The sequence below is a fragment of the Erinaceus europaeus genome, chromosome 1 (assembly GCF_950295315.1).
Source record: "Erinaceus europaeus chromosome 1, mEriEur2.1, whole genome shotgun sequence".
Lineage (NCBI taxonomy): Eukaryota > Metazoa > Chordata > Mammalia > Eulipotyphla > Erinaceidae > Erinaceus > Erinaceus europaeus.
The window spans coordinates 144,327,858-144,348,363 of NC_080162.1; the positions used below are offsets into that span (position 1 = coordinate 144,327,858).

Here is a 20,506-nt window from a genome sequence, read left to right on the forward strand (position 1 = left end):
GAAGGCTTTTCCTGGGTGATTCTGACTATAGGGTGTGGGGCTTTCCTTCCAGTCATAAACTTTGACCTTAACTCCAAAGTACTATGAGACCACAGGCCTCTCCCCCTTTCCAAGCTGTTTACTCTCCTTTTTTCTTTCCTTCTCTCCTCCCTTATTGCCTTTTCTTTTCTTAATTTTTTCATAAAATGGAAATATTTCCAACACCATAGGATAAGAAGGATACAATTCCACACAATTCCCACCACAACCAGAACTCTGTATCCTTTCCCCTCCCCTGATAGTTTTCTTATTCTTTTTTTTCTTTTTTCCTCTAATTTTATCTATCTATCTATTTATTTATTTATTTATAAAATAGAAGTATTAACAAGACCATAGGATAAGAGGGGTACAATTCCATATAATTCCCACCACCAGAACGCCATATCCAATCCCCCCCCCTCCCTTGAAAGTTTGTCTATTCTTTGTCCTGGGAGTATGGACCCAGGATCATTAAGCTTCCCTATTCTTTTTTTTTTTTTAAAGGAGACATTTACAAAACCATAGGATAGGAGAGGTACAACTCCACACAATTCCCACCACCAGGTCTCTATATCCCATCCCCTCCCCTGATAGCTTTCCCATTCTTTATCCCTCTGGGAGTATGGACCCAGGGTCATTGTGAGTTACAGAAGGTGGAAGGTCTGGCTTCTGTAACTGCTTCCCCGCTGAACATGGGCGTTGACTGGTCAATCCATACTCCCAGTCTGTCTCTCTCTTTCCCTAGTAGGGTGGGTCTCTGGAGAAGCGGAGCTCCAGGACACATTGGTGGGGTCGTCTGTCCAGGGAAGTCTGGTCGGCATCATGCTGGCGTCTGGGACCTGGTGGCTGAAAAGAGAGTTAACATACAAAGCCAAACCAATTATTGAACAATTATGAACCTAAAGGCTGGAATAATGCAGATGAAGTGTTGGGGGGTACTCACTGAAGACTATTGTGTACTTTTGCTTTCAGGTATATATTTTGCCCTAGTTTATGTATATGTGTGAACATATGCTCTACCTCAGGGGACCTGGTTTATATCTAGGTTTTGGGACTTTGTTAGGAAGTGAACAAACCATGTGGAATAGAATTAGAGAATACTATGAAATGAAAGGTCTCACCCGAGTAATGAAGCTGAAGGGTTGTCATTCCACACGTGAAGTCTCTGGACACAGTCTGAGCTGAAGCATGTTGAGGAGGCAATCGTTGCTTTGATTAGGTTGTGATCGGCAGATGCAATATTATTTGATATGAATTGAGAGAAGCATGCAGGAAAGTGTGCCCCACCCTTAGGTTCCAGGACTGGGGAAAGTAATGCCCAGGAGAGAAATTTCTGGGTCATATGGAAGGTCCATATCTATCCTTGTGAGAGTTCTCCAGACTGCTCTCCAGAGAGGCTGGACCAATTTACATTCCCACCAGCAGTGCAGAAGGGTTCCCTTGTCTCCACAGCCTCTCCAGCATTTGTTGCTGCTGTCCTTTTTGATGTATGCCATTCTCACAGGAGTGAGGTGGTATCTCAATGTTGTCTTTATTTGAATTTCTCTGATAATCAGCGACCTGGAGCAATTTTTCATGTTTGTTAGCCTTTTGGATCTCCTCTGTAGTGAATGTTCTGTTCATATCCTCTGCCCATTTTTGGATGGAGTCATTTGCTTTTTTGGTGCTAAGTTTGCTGAGCTCTTTGTATATTTTGGTTATTAGTCTCCTGTCTGATGTATGGCATGTGAAGATCTTCTCCCATTCTGTGAGGGGTCTCTTTGTGTGATAGTTTCTTTGGCTGTGCAGAAGCTTTTCAATTTGATGTAGTACCATTGGTTTGTTTTTGCTTTAGTCTTCCTTACAACTGGGTTTGTTTCATCAAAGATGTCCTTGAGGTTTAAGTGGGAAAGTGTTCCACCAATGTTTTCCTCGAAGTATTTGATAGTTTCTGGTCTAACATCCGGGTCCTTGATCCATTTGGAGTTGATTTTTGTTTCTGGTGAGATAAGGTGGATCAATTTCATTGTTCTGCATGTTTTAACCCAGTTTTCCCAGCACCATTTATTGAAGAGAGCCTCCTTCCTCCATTTAATACTTTGGGCCCCCTTATCAAAAATTAGGTGTCCATAGGTAAGCTTCCCTATTCTTTAACCCTCTGGGAGTATGGACCCAGAGTCATTATGGAGTGCAGAAGGTGAAAGATCTGGATTCTGTAATTGCTTCCCTGCTGAACATGGGTATTGGCAGGTCGATCCATACTTCCAGGCTGTCTCTCTCCTTCTCTAGTGGGGTAGAGCTGTGGGATAGCAGAGCTCCAGGACAAATTGGTGGGGTTGTCTGCCCAGGGAGATTCAGCATCATGTTAGCATCTGAGACCTGGTGGCTGAAAAAAAGTGTTAACATATAAAGTAAAACAATTTGTAGACTAATCATGAACTCAAAGGCTGGAATAATTGTGGTCTGGGAGGTGGCACAGTGGATAAAGCATTGGACTCTGAAGCATGAGGTCCTGAGTTCAATCCCTGGCAGCACATGTACCAGAGTGATGTCTGGGGAGATGATGTCATAACTGGAAAAAGGGCTAGAAACCTGTATCAGGGAAGAGAGTAGCTCCCAAATATGGGAAAGATGTATAAATATTGTTAACTGTAGACCCCATCGATTTGATCAGGGGCCCATATTCAGCTTAGGAGCGTATGTAACCTCTGCATCCCTGTAGGTCTGAGCTCACATTCTGTGGTAATGAGTAGGAGAGAGAGAGAGAGAGAGAGAGAGAGAGAGAGAGAGAAACACATATGTGGCTAGGGACTTGTATACTGGATTTTCTGCTTTCCTTCACATATACCAGAGTGAGTGCTCTCCTCTCTCTTCCCTCCCCCATCTTCTTTTCTGTAAATAAATTGAACTTTTTCCTCTCCCCCCCCCCAAGAGGGGGAAATTTCCCAGGCTTGAGTTTGAGTAGAGACATCCAACTCCAGGGATTCAGTCACAGGCCTCTGGCTTCACATCCAGCCATGTAACCTCTCGACCACAGCCGTCAGCCATGCAGGGAGAAGGTTTCTAGTAATCTTAGCTTCTATCCATAATCATGAAAACCTGAAAGGACCCACTTCCTGCTGCCAGTCACACCTTTCAGATGTTTTCCATTCTCTATCTCACTCTTGCCCTCTTTCTTCCCTTTCCACACCATATCTCCACAAAGATCAAAGCATCCCTATGTACTCCACTTTTTCAAACCCTACATACCCCATCATTTCTCCTCTTTTTCCTTATTAATGCTTTTGCTATTTTTGCTTTTTTAAAGGGATGCTAAAAAGGTGACCTCTATAAGCAAAGAAAAGTCTCACCAGAACCAGCCAGGCAGGCACCCACATCTCAGGCTTTCTAGGCTTCAGAGATGTGTGTAGCTGATGCATGTGTGTAATTGATAGGAGAGAGGAAAAGTAGAAGGAGTAATATTAAAAATACTGCTAATTTTTCTGAACATAATCAATACTTGACGTTTTTGTGTGGCACTGAGCCTCTAGATGTTTGATTCCACTGCTTTTTTATCTTTACTTTTAAACTTCTGATATAGAAGTCAACAGACAGATGGAAAAGAGAGAGAGAACAAGAAAGGGAGAGAGGGAGAGGAGACATCACAGCAAGGTTCACCCTCTGTAGATCTTCCCCACATGCATCTCATGTGATGCTGAGGCTCAAACACAGATACTCTTTCAGGTAAGGCATTGCCAGGCATTCAATTTATACTTAATGTTTATAAATATGAATACACTATAAATTATAAATACATCTGAAAGGTGTGAGTGACTCATTTTCTCCCCCCTAATTCTAGAAGAGGGAGGATGTCTATAACACTTAGATACTGGGCCCTGTACTAACACTGGCTGCATCAAGATCCTGCCTATATCAATCATTAACTGTTCACAAAAAATCCCAAACCAAATGACGATATATTTGGAATGACAGGGCAAGGGTACAAACATTTGCTGGCCACCAAATACCTGTTCTAGTAAGATGAAGGCCTTTAATTAAATAGGCTACCCTAAAATTTCTCCTAAATGTTTTCATTCCCAAGTAAGAATATATTTAAACATACATACATACATACATGTATACAGACCCATAGACACACTAACGTATAGAGATTAATAACATACATTGGCCAGCTTAAACACTTTTTTCTCCAGTGCCATTCATTTAAAATATCACTAGAAAAAGTGATTATAAACATTGTGGGGTGTGGCTGAAGGAGCCACAGGAAACAGTGTTTACATAACAGATGTTATGGATACATATCACACATGACAAGAAGAAACCAGAGCAAAATGTGAAGAAAAGATTTTTTAAAAAGGATGAAATTAATATTGTGGCACATGAGTGTCCTATATACAGAATGACACACAAGTTCACAAATTCCAAGCTAGGAGATTTAAATTAAAAACAATTATATTGAGAAAACAAAGATAATTAGCTTATAGTGCAGATAGTAAAATTAAAGATAAATCATGACTATTTCCAGGTAGTTAACTCATGCTTCCCAAAAAGGTATTACTTGAATAGTTCAAAACAGAACCTACAACTGCTTTTTGTTCTAGTTATTGTTTTAATGTAACCTGTTAATTGGTAACAAAAGTTTCTTATTTGTAAAATGTACAGATACTCTTTTCAGAGAATAAGTTATTATAACTTTGATCATGTTTTATATGTACATTATATACGAACTAATTTATGCTAATATGAACAATGTATTACTAAATTGCATACATATATATCCTTTTTGTTTGTTTATTTTGCCTCCAAGGTTCTTACTGGGGCTCCTGGCAGACATTTTTCTCCCCCACCCTTTTTTTTTTTCAATTTTATTCCATAAAACAGAGAGAAACTGAGAGGGGAGGGGAGATAAAGAGGGAGAGAAAAAGACAAACACCTGATTCACTACTTATAAAGCATGTTCTGCTGGGGATCGAACTTAGGACCTCATGGTTGAGGATCCAATGCTTTTATCCACTGCACCACCTCCTGGACCACTTATGTATATCCTTTAGAATGGATTTTCTAAAATTATTAGGAGAATCTGGAGGTGGAACATACTCTAATATTCTTAAAATTAAAATTGAAGCTCCTAGCAGACTGTTATGGGAAGAGTTAAGAGACTTGAGAAGGGTTTTTTAAAAAATATATTTATTTATTCCCTTTTGTTGCCCTTGTTATTTTATTGTTGTAGTTATTATTGACATCGTTGTTGTTGGGTAAGACAGAGAGAAATGAAGAGAGGAGGGGGAGACAGAGAGGGAGAGAGAAAGATAAACACCTGCAGACCTGCTTTACCGCCTGTGAAGCTACTCCCCTGCAGGTGGGGAGCCTGGGGCTCAAATGGGGATCCTTATGCCAGTCCCTGCGCTTTGCGCCATGTGCGCTTAACCCGCTGCACTACTGCCCGACTCCCCCCCGCCCCCACTTTTTAAAAAACCATTTGATTGGGGAGGTTTAATGGTTTACTTTATGGTTGTTGATTTCTGTATCTGTTTTTATATTTCTGCAAGTAGTCCCCTTCTTCTTCTTCCTCTTCCTCTTCCTCTTCCTCTTTCTCTTCTTCTTCTTCTTCTTCTTCTTCTTCTTCTTCTTCTTCTTCTTCTTCTTCTTCTTCTTCTTCTTCTTCTTCTTCTTCTTCTAGCGTTTGCCCTTCTTCCGTAGCCAGTCAACAGCATCAGGTTGAGCCTGATGTAAACTTTCGAGACTTCCTTTGAATCTGGAGAGGTGGCAGTCGTTGACTATGTGGGTCATAGTCTGTCTGGAGCCGCAGGGGCAGTTCGGGTCGTCTCTGGCTCCCCAGCGATGGAACATAGCGGCGCACCGGCCATGGCCAGTTCCATAGCGATTGAGGAGGGCCCAATCATAACGTGCTAGGTCAAAGCCGGGTTGACGCTTGTAGGGGTCTGTGATGAGGTGTTTGTTCTTTACCTCAGCTGACTGCCAACTCTGTTTCCAAGAGTCTGGAACAGAGAAGTTCAGTGTAGGCGTAGGGGACCAGATTGGGTGACGAGACATCAAGCGTTGGACAGGGTGGGCGAAGATATCCGCGTATATTGGCAGGTCCGGTCGAGCGTAGACGTGGGAAATGAACTTAGATGATGTCCCCTTATGGTATAGTTTAGGAAGCATGAATTTTGACTTACCTTTGACTATTGACATTTATTTTATGTGCAGTTACTTCTCTTTGCTCTGGCACATGGCAAAAACTTCCAGAACAAATTTTCCACTTTAGTCTTTCTAAATCAGGATCTTATCTTTTAAAATTAATATATTTCATTATTTGAGGCCCCTGTGTACTCCTAACTAACAAATGTCTAAAAATGTCCAATACCTAGTTAGACGAATAATGTATTCATCTGAAGGGGCTATACATTTTCTAACATATGATATTTACAACACATCTTCTGTTTACCAAACACGGTACTATGCTCAAGAAAGCCAGTGCTGGGAGCTGGGCGGTAGTGTAGGGAGTCAAGCACATGTGGCACAAAGCACAAGGGCTGGCGTAAGGATCCCAGTTCCAGCCCCCGATCTCCACCTGCAGGAAGGATCACTTCACAGGTAGTGAAGCAGGTTTGCAGGTGCCTATCTTTCTCTCCCCCTCTGTGTCTTCCCCCCTCTCAATTTCTCTCTGTCCTATCCAACAATAACAATAACAGTAATGACAACAAGGGCAACAAAAATGTGAAAAATGACCTCCAGGAGCAGTGGATTCGTAGTTCAGGCACAGAGCCCAGCGATAACCCTGGAGGAAAAAAAAATTGAAGAGGAAAATATTAATCATTCTTCATATACTGAGGCACAGAGCCCAGCAATAACCCTGGAGGCAAAAAAAAAAAAAATCTAGTGCTAAGCATAAACTTGGTCTTTCATGAAGCTGCCATTGTAGTGAAAGTTAATATTAAAATGTAGTGTTTTTTGTGTCCATTTATACTAGGGAATTAGTTAGGGAGACTTCAGTGAGGGGAAAAGAATAAATAAATGATTAACACTATTGGAGACATAATGGGATAGACTAGAGATTTTCTTCACTTTCAAATTTCAAATGAAAGTGAAGTTTTAGACAGAAATGTCAGGTGAGATCTAAGCAGGGAGACAAATTTAAACAAATTACTTTCAGTTATGATGAAGGGAGACATGCTAGTCTTTAAGGGAAATATGTATTTAGGAACAGGAATATATTTGCTTTGTGGCGGGAACTTGCTTCTGTATAAGAATTCAAAATTAAAACAAGATTATACCTTTTAAAAAATTGAAGAGGGAGTTGGGCTGTAGCGCAGCGGGTTAAGCGCAGGTGGCGCAAAGCACAAGGACGGGCATAAGGATCCCGGTTCGAGCCCCGGCTCTCCACCTGCAGGGGAGTCGCTTCACAAGCGGTGAAGCAGGTCTGCAGGTGTCTGTCTTTCTCTCCCCCTCTCTGTCTTCCCCTCCTCTCTCCATTTCTCTCTGTCCTATCCAACAACGACAACAACAATAATAACTACAACAATAAAACAACAAGGGCAACAAAAGGGAATAAATAAATAAAAATTTAAAAAAAAAATTGAAGAGAGGGCCCCAGAGATAGCACAGCGGGTTAAGGGCACATGGAGCAAGCACAAGGACCAGCTTAAGGATCTGGGTTGGAGCCTCCCACTCCCTACCTGCAGGGGTTCATTTCACAAGTGGTGAAGCAGGTCAACTGGTGTCTTTCTCTTCTCATCTCTGTCTTCTTCTTTCTGGGTTTCTCTCTGCCCTATCCCCTAACAGCAATAACAATAACAACATGGGCAACAAAATGGGAAAAATGGCCTCCAGGAGCAGTGGATTCATAGTGCAGGCACTGATCCCCAGTGATAACCCTGGAGGAAAAAAAATTTTTGAAGAGAAAAATATTAATCATTCTTCACATACTGAATAATATACTTAATACTTATAGTTTTGTTAATCAGTGATGTGAGGCACATTTGTTTTTAGGGATATCGTTTTAGTGGACACAATCTCCTGATAGACTTAAAGATGCTTAATTTTTGCTTGTTCATTTATTTTAGACTCTTAAGAATGATGATTACCAGTTTTTCAAAGGCCCTTTTCTTTTAAAAATGTGGTGCTAGGGATTGAATTTACTGTCTCCCAAACTTGCTGAAACACCTCTTTCTCCCAACCAATTTTAGTTTTTTGTTTGTCTGTTTTCACATGAGAGACAGAGAGATCAAAACTGCAACTCTATCATCATGGAATTTAAACTCTTTTTGTCTTTGTTGCTCTCATAAGGTGCTGGGGCTAGAGTGATGCACACTCTACTACTGAAATACCTTCCTGACCTCCTCTCTCTCTTTCTTGAGAAAGAAGGAGGAAATGTTTTATGATATAAACCTTGCTTTGTATGCCTACATTAAAGCCATGGTTTCCAAAAATTGTAATTTTCCTGTCATCAAGTAACGGGGATCCACAATATGATTTTAATGGGAATATAATTTATTCATTTCTATTGAAATGTCAGAAATCCATAATGTATTGTGTATTGGATTTATATATTTATTACAACAAATAACGTATCACCTTTACTTTCTTTACTTTCATTTTTCTGTTCCAATGTACTTTAAAGCAAATTATGAAAAGAATATAAGGATAGTACTATTTTCACCCATTATTTCTCCTTTGCTTTTCAATAATAGCAGCATTAATTTCTCATGGTTGTGAAAGTTATAAAAGGCTGTAGGAAGCTTATCTACAGAAAGCTGCAAAGGTAAAAAATGGCAATGTGTTTAGCTACCACCAAATGATGTTTAGTTCATTTCCTTTTATATGTGACATTAATTAAACAAGCAAGATTAAAATTTGACACACTGAGAGTTTTATTCCTTTTGCCTAATGTAGCTTAACTGAGAAAAAAATACTCATAATTTTCCTTTATTTTCTTTTCTTATACTAAGAGTTTAGTTAATAATATCTAGTGTCCTGCACAAATATTCATATCTTAGCAATGTGTTTGTATACAGATCAGATATTTTAACACATCAAATGAAACTCAGTCTGTGACAATTAAACTGGAAAATTTTTTCTATAATAAAAAATGTTGTCTGCAGTTTATATTTTTGCAGACAGACACAATAAAATTTAATTTAGTTATAAGACATAAAGAGCTTTTGTAGGAACCTTGAATGTGCTATTGATTCAGAGAAAACTAAGATCTTCATAACAGGGTTGCTCATATTTATACTGGGAAAAATAATTTACTCATATATCATTATTTTATGACACTTTATTAGGTTAAACACAATTGGAGTGGGATACTACAGCTACTTATGCAAGTTGAAGGAAATAATTTGCTTATTGTAAATATATTTCATCTGGTTAGACGCAGTCACTTTGAAGAACAGACTGACACAAAGGTTAACAAAGACTCATCATATGACCCAGCAAGTCCCCTCCCAGCAGAAATGAAAGCATAATTCATCCTGAAATATGTACACAAAAATTCAATGTTACTCATAGCATGTCAAAGCAGAAATGATCCAAATAGCCACCAATGGGCATGGATGAACAGAGTGTGGCACATCCACACAACCAAATATTATTCAGTCAGATAAGGGATAACCTTCTGCAAGAACATACTTCTACATGTTTTATGAAATATGCACAGTGAAAGAAACCAGACTCAAAAAATCCCAGATTGTATGATGCCACATATATGAAATATCTAGATCCATAGATACAGAAGGTAGGTTCAAGGATTCAGGGAGATGAAGAGAAGAGACTACGGGTGATTTCCAGTAAGTATAGGATTCTTGTTGGGTGATGAAATGTTCTGACTTTAGGCTATGGTGTCATATATATAACCACAGGGATACACTAAATATTGCTAAGCAGTGGATGACTTTTATGGTATGGATTAGTCCCTCAGCTGAAAAGTGGCTCCGTGCATATAACCCAGGACTTGCATCATAAGGGCTCAGTTTCAATCCCCAGCACTGCATACGGACCTTGGGTCTATATTCCCAGAGGGTTAAAGAATAAGAAAGCTATCAGGGGAGGGGATGGGATACAGAGTTCTTGTGGTGGAAACTGTGTGAAGTTGTACCCTTCTTATTTTATGGTTTAGTCAATGTTTTCTTTTTATAAATAAAAATTTTTTTTAAAAAAAGAAGAATACAAAGGAGTAGAGGTTTGGGCGGTAGCACAGTGGGTTAAGTGCACATGGAGTAAAGAGCAGGGACCAGCTTAAGGATCCTGGTTCCAGACTCCAGCTCCCCACCTACAGGGGAAGGGTCGCCTCACATGCAGTGAAGCGGGTCTGCAGGTGTCTTTCTCTCCCCCTCTCTGTCCTCCCCTCCTCTCTCGATTTCTCTGTTATCCAAGACAACAATAGCAATGGCAACAATAACAACAACAAAGGCAACAAAATGGGAAAAATGGCCTCCAGAAGCAGTGATTTGAAATGAAGTGTAGGTACCGAGCCCCAACAATACCCTGGATGCAAAAAAAAAAAAAAAAAGAATACCAAGGAGTAAATCAAGGCCACTAGTAATTAATATGTTGCTTATGTACTTATGTAGCACTGCTATAGGCATGCTCCATAGCTGAATACATTTAGTCCTCACAACTAAGTTTTGAAGTGAGTGCTCATTCCCAGATGAGTGAATATTAGAGTGACTGAACACTTGCTGTGGCATGCAGTCTGTAGTCTTTGCAGGAATTTAGGAATCTACAAAGATCCCAGAGATTTCATGAGTGGAATTTCTCTGGGAGAAAAGGAAGGTACATCTTGGATAATCCCAATGAGGGAGAAAGGGTGACAAGGACCTTCCTTCTTGTGTAAAGTTTCTGATAAAAAAGGGAGAAAATACCAGAATTTGTTCAATGTGAGTACATGATTATGTGTTATATTATCTTATGTACTTTTCCAAACTCTAGAAATGTTTCCTAATTGACAAGAATTTAAGTTAAGTGTTGGAGAAATGTTCTGTTCCCCTTAGTTTTTTTTTTTTTTTTTTTTTACTATCTTGCGTATATGTACAAAAATCACTTGTTGGCCTGGGGAGATAGCACAGTGGCTATGCTAAAAGACTTTCATGCTAGAAGCACCAAAGGTCCCAGTTCAATGTCCAGCGCCACCATAAACCAGAATTGGGCAGTGCTGTGGTTAAAAAGAAAGAAAGAAAAATACCTAGAGACATCTAATCTTTGATAAAAATGCCCAGACTATTAAATGGGGAAAAGAGGGTCTCTTTAACAAATAGTGTTGGAAAAATTGGGTTGAAACATGCAGAAGAGTGACACTGAACCACTATATTTCACACACAAAAAAGTAAATTCCAAATGGATCAAGCACTTGGATGTTAGGTCAGAAAGTATCAAATACTTACAAGAAAATATTGGCAGCACTCTTTTCCATTTAAATTTTTAATTGTATCATTTTCAGTGATACAAATCCAATTACAAAGAAGACTAAAACACAGATAAATCAATGGAACTAGACCAAATTAAAAAGCTTCTGCACAGCAAAAGAATCACCACCCAAACAAAGAGACCCCTTATAGAATGGGAGAATATCTTTACATGCCACACATCAGACAAGAGGCTATAATCGAACTATACAAGAGCTCGCCAAACTCAGCAACAAGAAAACAAATGACCCCTTCCAAAAATGGGGAGAAGATATGAACAGAATATTCACCACAGTAGAGATCCAAAAGACCAACAAACATACGAAAAAAATTTCCAAGTTATCAATTGTCAGAGAAATGCAATAAAGACAACAATGAGATACCACTTCACTTCTGTGGGAATGTCATACATCAGAAAAGGTAGCAGCCACAAATGCTGGAGTGGTGGTGGGGACAAAGGAACCCTCCTGCTCTGCTGGTGGAAATGTCAATTGGTCGAACCCCTGTGGAGAGGAATGTCCAGAACTCTCTAAAAATGCTAGAAATGGACCTACTCTATGACCTTGGAATTCCTCTCCTGGGAGTACCAAACACACTCATCTAAAAAGCTTTATGTATACCTGTATTTATAACAGCACAAATTGTAATAGCTAAAACCTGGAAACATCCCAGGTGCCCAACAAAAGATGAGTGGCTGAGTAAGTTGTGGTCTATATACACAATGGAACACTACTCAGCTATTAAATGTGGTGATTTCACTTCTTCACCTCATCTTGGATGGAGCTTGAAGGAATCATGTTAAGTGAGATAAATCAGGAAGAGAAGGATGGATATGGGATGATCTCACTCATAGGCAGAAGTTGCAAAATACTACCATGACGCCAGCCTGCCTTTCCTGGGCAGACAACCTCACTACTGTGTCCTGGAATCCCCACCTCCCCAGGATCCTACCCCACTAGGGAAAGATAGAAACAGGCTGGGAGTATGGATCCACCTGTCATTGCCCATTCCAGCGGAGAAGCAATCACAGAACCCAGATCTCTGACCTTCTGCACCCCTGAGAGATCTTTGGTCCATATTCCAGAGAGATAAAGAATAGAGAGCCTTTCCACACTGCTTTCTTCTTTATTTTTTTTTCCCCAACAGAGAACACAAAGACTGTTCCACCATCCTCAGTTTTCCTTGCTCTCATATGGTGCCCACGATGGAACTGAAGATCCAACCTATGAGGCAAGTGCTCTACAACTGAGCCACCTCCTGTTCCACCAGTGCTCTTTCTTGTAAAATGAAATTCATCGTGCTATTTCTTTGATTTAATACAGTTTGGAATTTTTTCCTGCTTTTAATAAATGTATTTATGTTAAAAAGAGAAAGAGCCAGAACATTACTTTGGCATATAGGCTACTGGAGATGGAACTCAGGACCTCACACTTGACAGTCCAGCACTGTGCCACCTCTCAGATCAGAATTTTTTTTTTTCCATATGGCTCTTTATTATCCTCTGTCACAGTTGCTCATTATCCCACAGTAGGAACGTCCCAGGACCTACTTCTCCATTCCTTTGGGGGTTCTCAATTCTCAGCTATCACATGCATTGTTTGCAAGCCTGGCTATGACCTTTGTGACACTGGCCAAGTGCCCTTGCACAAGCCATTGTCATTCAGGGTGGTGTCCTTAGCACTGACTAGAGGTCAGGAAGCAACACTGCTCGGAAGAAATGCAGCTTGGGGAGGGATGGTGGGTGGTAGGCAGGGACTCCTACAAGCCAAGCTTATCACAAATCTACCTTCAGAAAACAGCGAATGCGGTAAACCAGAAACTTCTGTGAGCCCTTCCCCCTCTTTAATTTCCTGAACTGCTCCAAACATACTTTTCTTTTTTTTTTTTTAACTAAGTCGGAAACGACGCCGGCTGCGGTCGCACTTTTCTTCCGAACCCGAAATCCAGGCTGCATGGGCGGACATTTGGGGCTGAGATAAGCGGCTCCTGCGACCTAGGCGGGTACGCCCCACTGGCCCAGGTTCAGGTTAGGTGGTGGGAAGCCGCCATCACTCCCTGCCGCCTCGGGCCCTTCATTGAGAACCCGTCCGTGATGACGCAAAGAGGCGCGGCGGCTCGACGTCACGTGGTGAGGACCAATGAGAGCCTCTGTTTATGTGGGGCTCATGCATATGCACATCCCCGCCCGCCCGTCGGCCTCGCAGCGGAGCTTGAGGCGGCGAGCGAAGAGGAGAGCGGGAGGCGGCGCGGCTGTAGCGCCTGGGAGGCCGAGGCTGCGTGCTCCCTCGCTGAGCCCGCGGCTCCAGAGCCGGCCGTCGCGGGCGTCCGGGCCCGCGTCCTGCCTCAGCGCCCGGAGGACATGCGGGAGAGAGAATGAGCCAGAGGGACACGCTGGTGCATCTGTTTGCCGGGGGGTACGCGCTAGCGGCCGAGTTGGCGGGAGGCCGGGTGCGGGGTCAAGCGGGCGCCTGGGCGGGGCGGGGGTGGCCTAGTGGGGTCGGGAAGGCGCGGCGGGCCTCCCGGGGACAAAATGGGCGCCGGGCCCCTCCTCTTCCCTCCCCCCTCCTCACGCCGCGGGCGGCTTCCGGAGTTCGGTCGGGCCTGCGGGCGGAGGTTTCCCCGGGCTCGGTGCACCGCTACTTGCAGAGGGTCCCCGCAACCCGCTTCCTACGTGCGCACCCTGCACCTTCGGGGCCCTGCGGGGTACGGGGCTCGGCGCCGACACGCGCTTTTCCTGCTCATTGCACACTCGCCACTTCTTTTTCATTTTTAACTGCGTGGCTTCTCTCTAGCATCGGAGGGCCTGGCATTTATTCATTCTATTTTATTATTTATCATTATTTTTAACCAGAGCTCTGCTTAGCTCCAGCTGACGGTGGTGCTGGGGGTTGAACCCCGAGACCTCAGAGCCTCTTTGCAGAACCGCTGTGCTGCCTTCTCGGCCCGGGTCTGGCTCCGGACGGGAGGCCGCGTGGGACTGGGCGGACAGACACAGCTCCCGTCTGTCCTCTGACCATATACAGTCACCTTCGGGCCGCGGCCAGAACTGTCGCAGCTTGGGCAGGTCCACTCTGACCTTTATTTTTACACCGATATTTGGGCAGTGTCCCGCTCTAGCCTAAAAAGCAATTATTTGTTTTTTCACCCATGAGGCCCGACTCAGGCAAAGTTCGATTTTTTTCCTCTCTCTTTTTTTTGGAGGGGGGAGGGTAGGGAGGGGGAGTTGATCACCGAGGTGTCTTCGCTCCGGGGTGACTTAAAAAAATTTTTTTTTCTTATTAATCTTTATTGGCTAGAGACAGGAAGACATCTGCAGCCCTGCTTCACCACTGGTGAAGCTTTCCTTCTGCAGATGGGGACCAGGGGCTTGAACCTGGGACCTAGCGCATTGTAACGTGTGTGCTCAACCAGGTGTGCCACCATTCCGGGATGACTTTTTAAGGTAGGGCAGCAGATTCTGAAAGAGCCACAGCACCAAAGCTTCTTCCAGTGCGGTGGGGGCCAGGCTCAAACCTGGGTAGCTCACTATCCAAGTGAGCTGTTTTCGCTTGCCTCACAGTCCAGTTTTCATTTTTCTCAGCTGCCAGGGATCTGGGCAAATTGAATAAGGATTTTTATTTTTATATCATCTATGTGGATGTTTTCCCTGGAGCTGTCTTGCTGTGTAAATAATTGAATCCCCTTAGGTCCTTAGATCTCGTGCTAACTCTAGACATTTCAGAATCTGCATCTACTCTGCCCACTATTTTGATATGATTTGAACCAAAAGAGAGAAGATAATTGATCTTAACCAGAGCTTAAAAGAACCTAGATCTCTGAAACTCTTCTCTAGACCCTAACATATTATGTATTCAAGATTCACAGTGCCAGAGATTGTTAAAAGTAGGGTACTTTTATTTGAAATGTTAATACGATTTTACTGTAACTTATCTCCTACTCATTCAGGCTACCAGTCACTAACTGTTGTCAATTCATGTAAAGACCCTGTGTGTTTCATTTTGCTTTAAGAACAAGAATGGAAAGTTTTTGTAACCTTTAATAGCAAATATATTTAGGAAGCCCCCCTCCCAACCCTGTCCCCAAATCCTAGCATGCGGGTTAGTTGGAGACCTGGCACAGATCAGGTGCTCAATCAGTTAAATCTCTTTCTTTACATCTCCGAATCTTGTACGAAGTCACACAGATCTTTTCAATTAAACCTGGCTCATGTATTTTAGAGAAGCATACAACTGTTTAGAGAACATGAGAAATCTTAGGAGGAATGCTATGGGATCCCTGGTTCATCCCCTGCTGGGGTGTTAAAAAATAGACTTGCTCAAGGTCAGTTTTTGTATGTGAAGTAAATAATCTCTAAAGATCCTTCAACTCTATACTGGAAGCCAGTGTCCTAAAAGCACTGTGGAGGTATAAAGAGGGTGACTTTGCTGGTAATCTTATTTGCAGGTGTCTGATTTTTTAAAAATATATTACTTAGATTAGCAGCATTTTTAGGTGGTTTCCACTGAAAACTGGATGTGTTTATCCTCATAGAACTAAGTAAATTTAGAGTTCGGAAATTCATTTTTCACTTCATTATTTGATCGTAACCAGCTAGATAAAGAGAACTTTTTTATTCTATGTTTTGTTTAAGGTTCCAGGGTGGGGGAAGATAACATAGTGGTTATGCAAATAGACTCTCTTGCCTGAGGCTCCAAGGTCTCAGGTTCAATACTCCACACCACCATAAGCCAGAGCTGAGCAGTGTTCTGATAAAAACAAACCAAAAAAAATGAGTTTAAGGTTCCAGAAGACATGGGGCTTCATGTCTCTAAGTGACATCATCGACCAGAAAAGTCATTTCATTAGTTGTGTGGGGTATTCCACATTAGCATCATTTGAGTTAAGTAAATGCAAAATCCATGTGCTCTAAGGCTTGTAATCTCTCACAGTGGCATTTATTCTTAGGCAAAAAAAATGTCTAAATAGAGAGTCGTTGGTTTTCCTGGCTGTATTCAAGAATGTGTTTTTCAGGATCTTAGAGAAAGGCTTCTAGCACACAAGTAGCTGTTTCATTAAAGCAGGGACATCAGAAGCAGACTAGCCCAGAACCTTGGGGCTGGGCGACATACTCACATGCATACCTCGTGCTTTGTTTAAGACACCCTTTGGTCCCATTACGCTTCTGCCAGAGTTAATATTCAGAGTTTGTAAGGTCATTGGTTAGGTTAACTGAGTTACAGAGACAAGTCCGGCAGTCTGCAGAAAGGATGTAAATACAATCTAATTTTAGCTGTATCTCTAATAACAAAAACTGTATGAAATGTATTTTTGACTCTTAAATAGGCATATATGTTGTCTAGTTACTAGCAGTTGCATATCCAAGATGCATCTAGGTTTGTTTGTTTTTGTTTTTTCTATTTGGGAGCCTTCAAATAGTATCTCAAATGGAAGGAATAAACTTTCAAAGGTAAAGTGAATGGATTTTTGTCTTCCTTTGTAACTCTTTATGAGAGAGTTTACTTAATAGAAATAGTATCCCAGAATATCTAAGATGCTGTTTACCTTGATATCCTGGGACTTATCCATTCACATAGTAAACTGTTAATTCAGTAAGCAACTTCCACTTGGGTGTCAGGTACGTTGATTCCTCGGAAATTTTATCTCAATACTTGAGATTTCATACTTGCTTTTAAGGTCAGGACAGATATGCGGTACTTAGAGTATGATTATATAACTCATTTCCACTTCACTCTGCTTTTTCTGCTATATTTTCAGAACCCCCCATTTTCTTATAAAATGCTTTTCTAATTTTCTTTTTTAACGAGAGATACAGAGAGAGACCAGGGCACTGCTCAGCTCTGGCTTATGGTGGTACTAGGGATTGTACCTGGGACCTTGGTGGAGCCTCCGTCATGAAAGTATTTTGCAGAACCATTTATGCTTATCTCCCAGCCCACATTCTTTCATTCTTACTAATAGATTGCAAGACTAAAGACACTATCCTGATGTAGAATATTCTCAGGCTGCATTCCTGTCAGCAGTGTGGTGCAGGGGCCCTGGGAGCTCCCAGGACCTTTTGGTCTGAGAGAACTGAGAAAGACTAAGCCATTGTTTGCCATTTCACTGTGTTGCCACTAGTGCTTATGGTGCAAACACAATGATTTAAAAACTGCTAATGCTGCTGTGAGCATCAAGTCTGTGTCACAGAAGTTGAGTAATGGTTGTGGACACTTGAAGTTATTTGCTTTTTTGCCACCAGGGTTATTATTAGGCATCTGTGGCTACACTACACCACCATTTCTGGGGGGTGGGGCACATTTTCTTTTCTTATAAGAGGTGAGAGATAGGGACACAGACACCTGCAGCACTGCTCCCCTGCTTCCCCCCACATGTGGGGACTTGAAATATTTTTAAACATCTATTTCACTTAGTATTCTTGAAATAGTGTAAATTATTAACCTTTATTTATTGGATAGAGACAGCCAGAAATCAAGATGGAAGGGGGTGATAGAGAGGGAAAGAGACAGAGAAACGGGAGTCGGGCTGTAGCGCAGCGGGTTAAGCGCACGTGGCACAAAGCACTAGGACCGGCATAAGGATCCCGGTTCGAACCCCGGCTCCCCACCTGCAGGGGAGTCGCTTCACAGGCGGTGAAGCAGGTCTGCAGGTGTCTATCTTTCTCTCCTCCTCTCTGTCTTCCCCTCCTCTCTCCATTTCTCTCTGTCCTATCCAACAACGACAACAACAATAATAACTACAACAATAAAACAATAAGGGCAACAAAAGGGAATAAAATAAAAAAAATTAAAAAGAGACAGAAACACCTGCAATACTACTTCACCACTCACAAAGCTTTCCCCCTGCAGGTGGGGACCTGCAGGTTTGAACCTGGGTTTTAAATATTTATTGTTTATTCCCTTTTGTTGTCCTTGTTTTATTGTTGTAGTTTCGGCCACAAGACCTCTATTCACTCACTTTACTGGATAAAACTGCATCGTGTCATGGTGGGTGTGTGAGATCGCCAGCTATCCTGAGGGAAATTATTGTTGTAGTTATGATTGATGTTGTTGTTGTTGGCTAGGACAGAGAGAAATGGAGAGAGGAGGGGAAGACGGGGGGGGGGGGGGAGAAAGATAGACACCTGCAGACTTGCTTCACCGCTTGTGAAGTGACTCTCCTGCAAGTGGGGAGCCAGGGGTTCAAACCGGGATCCTTTTGCTGGTCTTGCGCTTTGCACCACATGTGCTTAACCCTCTGTGCTACCACTTGACTCCCTTTGCATTTTGTAATATGTCACTCAGCCAGGTGTACCACCACCTGGTCCCAACTTTATTAATCCTGATTTTTGCATACATGTTGGAGAGTGAACCTACTGTCTGGGAAGTCCATCCAGGCTGTTGTTTTCCATGAGGTCCATGTGGGTCAACCCCAGGCACTCCCCTCTCTGAGTGGAGACAATGACAGATAACCTGAACTAAGGACAGATGGTTTCTCTGGATGAGGGCTACCTTTCTGCACATGCCCCTCCTCTCCCCTTAAAACAAAGGCCATGAATTGCTGTACTTTTGTGTTTGGCCAAACTTGAAAACCACCACAAACACCTGTTAACTCAACTGCCCCCTTCTTCTGAAGTGCCTATAATTTACTACCCTCCCCCCCACCCCCGGGAAAATTGCATTGTGAGCTTGTGATCAAACCTTAAACCTTGTATGGTAACCTTTCACTTGTGATCAAATAGTTTGCAGGTCAAAATGTGACTACGTATTGTGTTGCTTTGTGTTTGGGTTAATGATTACCTTAACCTGTGCAATGGGTATATCTGCTTGCTTTCTCTCTCAATAAATGAGTCGCCCACTTTTCTGAGGCCTCTCCTGGAGCTGGATGAGTCTGGCGTGATTCTTGCCTCTCAGCACGTGGGACACCCGAGCCACACCAGGACTCCCAGGGGTCTGCTCTGACCTCCATCGCCCAATGACCTGGGAGGTGGGGGACCCAGAGTGACAGCCCGCACATACACAGTTCTGTTTAGTGCTTGTTACAGAATGGGAAATATGCATACAGTACTTCATACCAAAATAGATCTGTAGCTATTTCAGCCGGCAGCTGAGATAGCCTCTTTTTTCATGGGAGCCATTTTCTTCTCTTTTTATTTTAAGGTTTATTTAAAGAGAACCAGAGCCTATATGGTACTGGGATCTAATCTGAGACCTCAGACATGCAAGTCCTGGGCTTACTCTCTGAACCAGTTGCTTTGCCTCCAATGTGAGCCTTTTGGTTCAAGGAAAGTCCACTGGAGTTTATTTTTTCATAACACATACTAAAATATGTCAGCATTTCAAAGGCCTGTATAACCCAGTGATTCATTCTGTTTCTCACTTTTCTTTTCTTACAGAGACAGAGACCCACAGTACTGTTCTGTTGCATGTGAGACTTTCTCTCTACAAGGGAGAAGGGGGCTGGGCTTAACCCTGGTCCTCACATAGAGTAATGTGTGCCTTCTACAACCCAGTCCCCTTAGGCTTTTGTTTGTTTATTTCTTTAAAAAAGATGAATTTCAATTATTTAATATAAGATAGAATTGGTAGTGGGGAGCACAACACTCCAGTACATGCAACGCCGGAGTATTGAATTGGGAATCTCAAGCGGGCAAGTTCTGTGCACTACTAGTTGAGCTGTTTTCCAGGAGTGATTGAGTATTTCTCAAATGACCAGTGGATGGTGTTTTTAAAGACACGTGGATAAAAGATTCAGATTGTAAAGGAGACGAACAGATTTTGAATGTAATAATAGGAAAAGTTTATTGGTGTAGTTTATTTACTTTAATTTATTTTTTCTTTTCCTTGCGGGTGTCATCTGGACTTCATTGCTCAGGAGAGTTTTTCAGATAGTTGAGCAGTGTCCAAGGCAGGGCAGGGTGTAAAGTTTGATTGGAGTTGAAGAGAAGTCAAGAGACAACAAATAGATTTTACTTTTTCAAAACTGTTCTGTTAGGAAAATAATGATTTACAAGGTAGTTGTGGCATGAAAGGAATTCTTCTCTGTGATTTTGAGATTTGTTGCAAAGGAGGACAAAGACACAAAGCTGGAGTTTGTGGGACAGATTTATCATGTAACTTAAGAAC

The 20,506-nt window shown here is 42.1% G+C and overlaps 1 protein-coding gene across 2 annotated transcripts in view; it reads left to right on the top strand.

Annotated features, from left to right (window-relative positions):
* Positions 1–13,570: 13,570 nt before the first annotated feature.
* SLC25A36 (solute carrier family 25 member 36) overlaps positions 13,571–20,506 on the top strand; it is a 34,939-nt gene continuing 28,003 nt past the window's right edge. For both annotated transcript variants that reach the window (XM_007518843.3, XM_060196607.1), the window contains exon 1: positions 13,571–13,819. In XM_007518843.3, the coding sequence (XP_007518905.1) occupies positions 13,779–13,819 (41 nt within the window). In that variant the 5' untranslated portion in view covers positions 13,571–13,778. The remainder of the gene's footprint in view (positions 13,820–20,506) is intronic.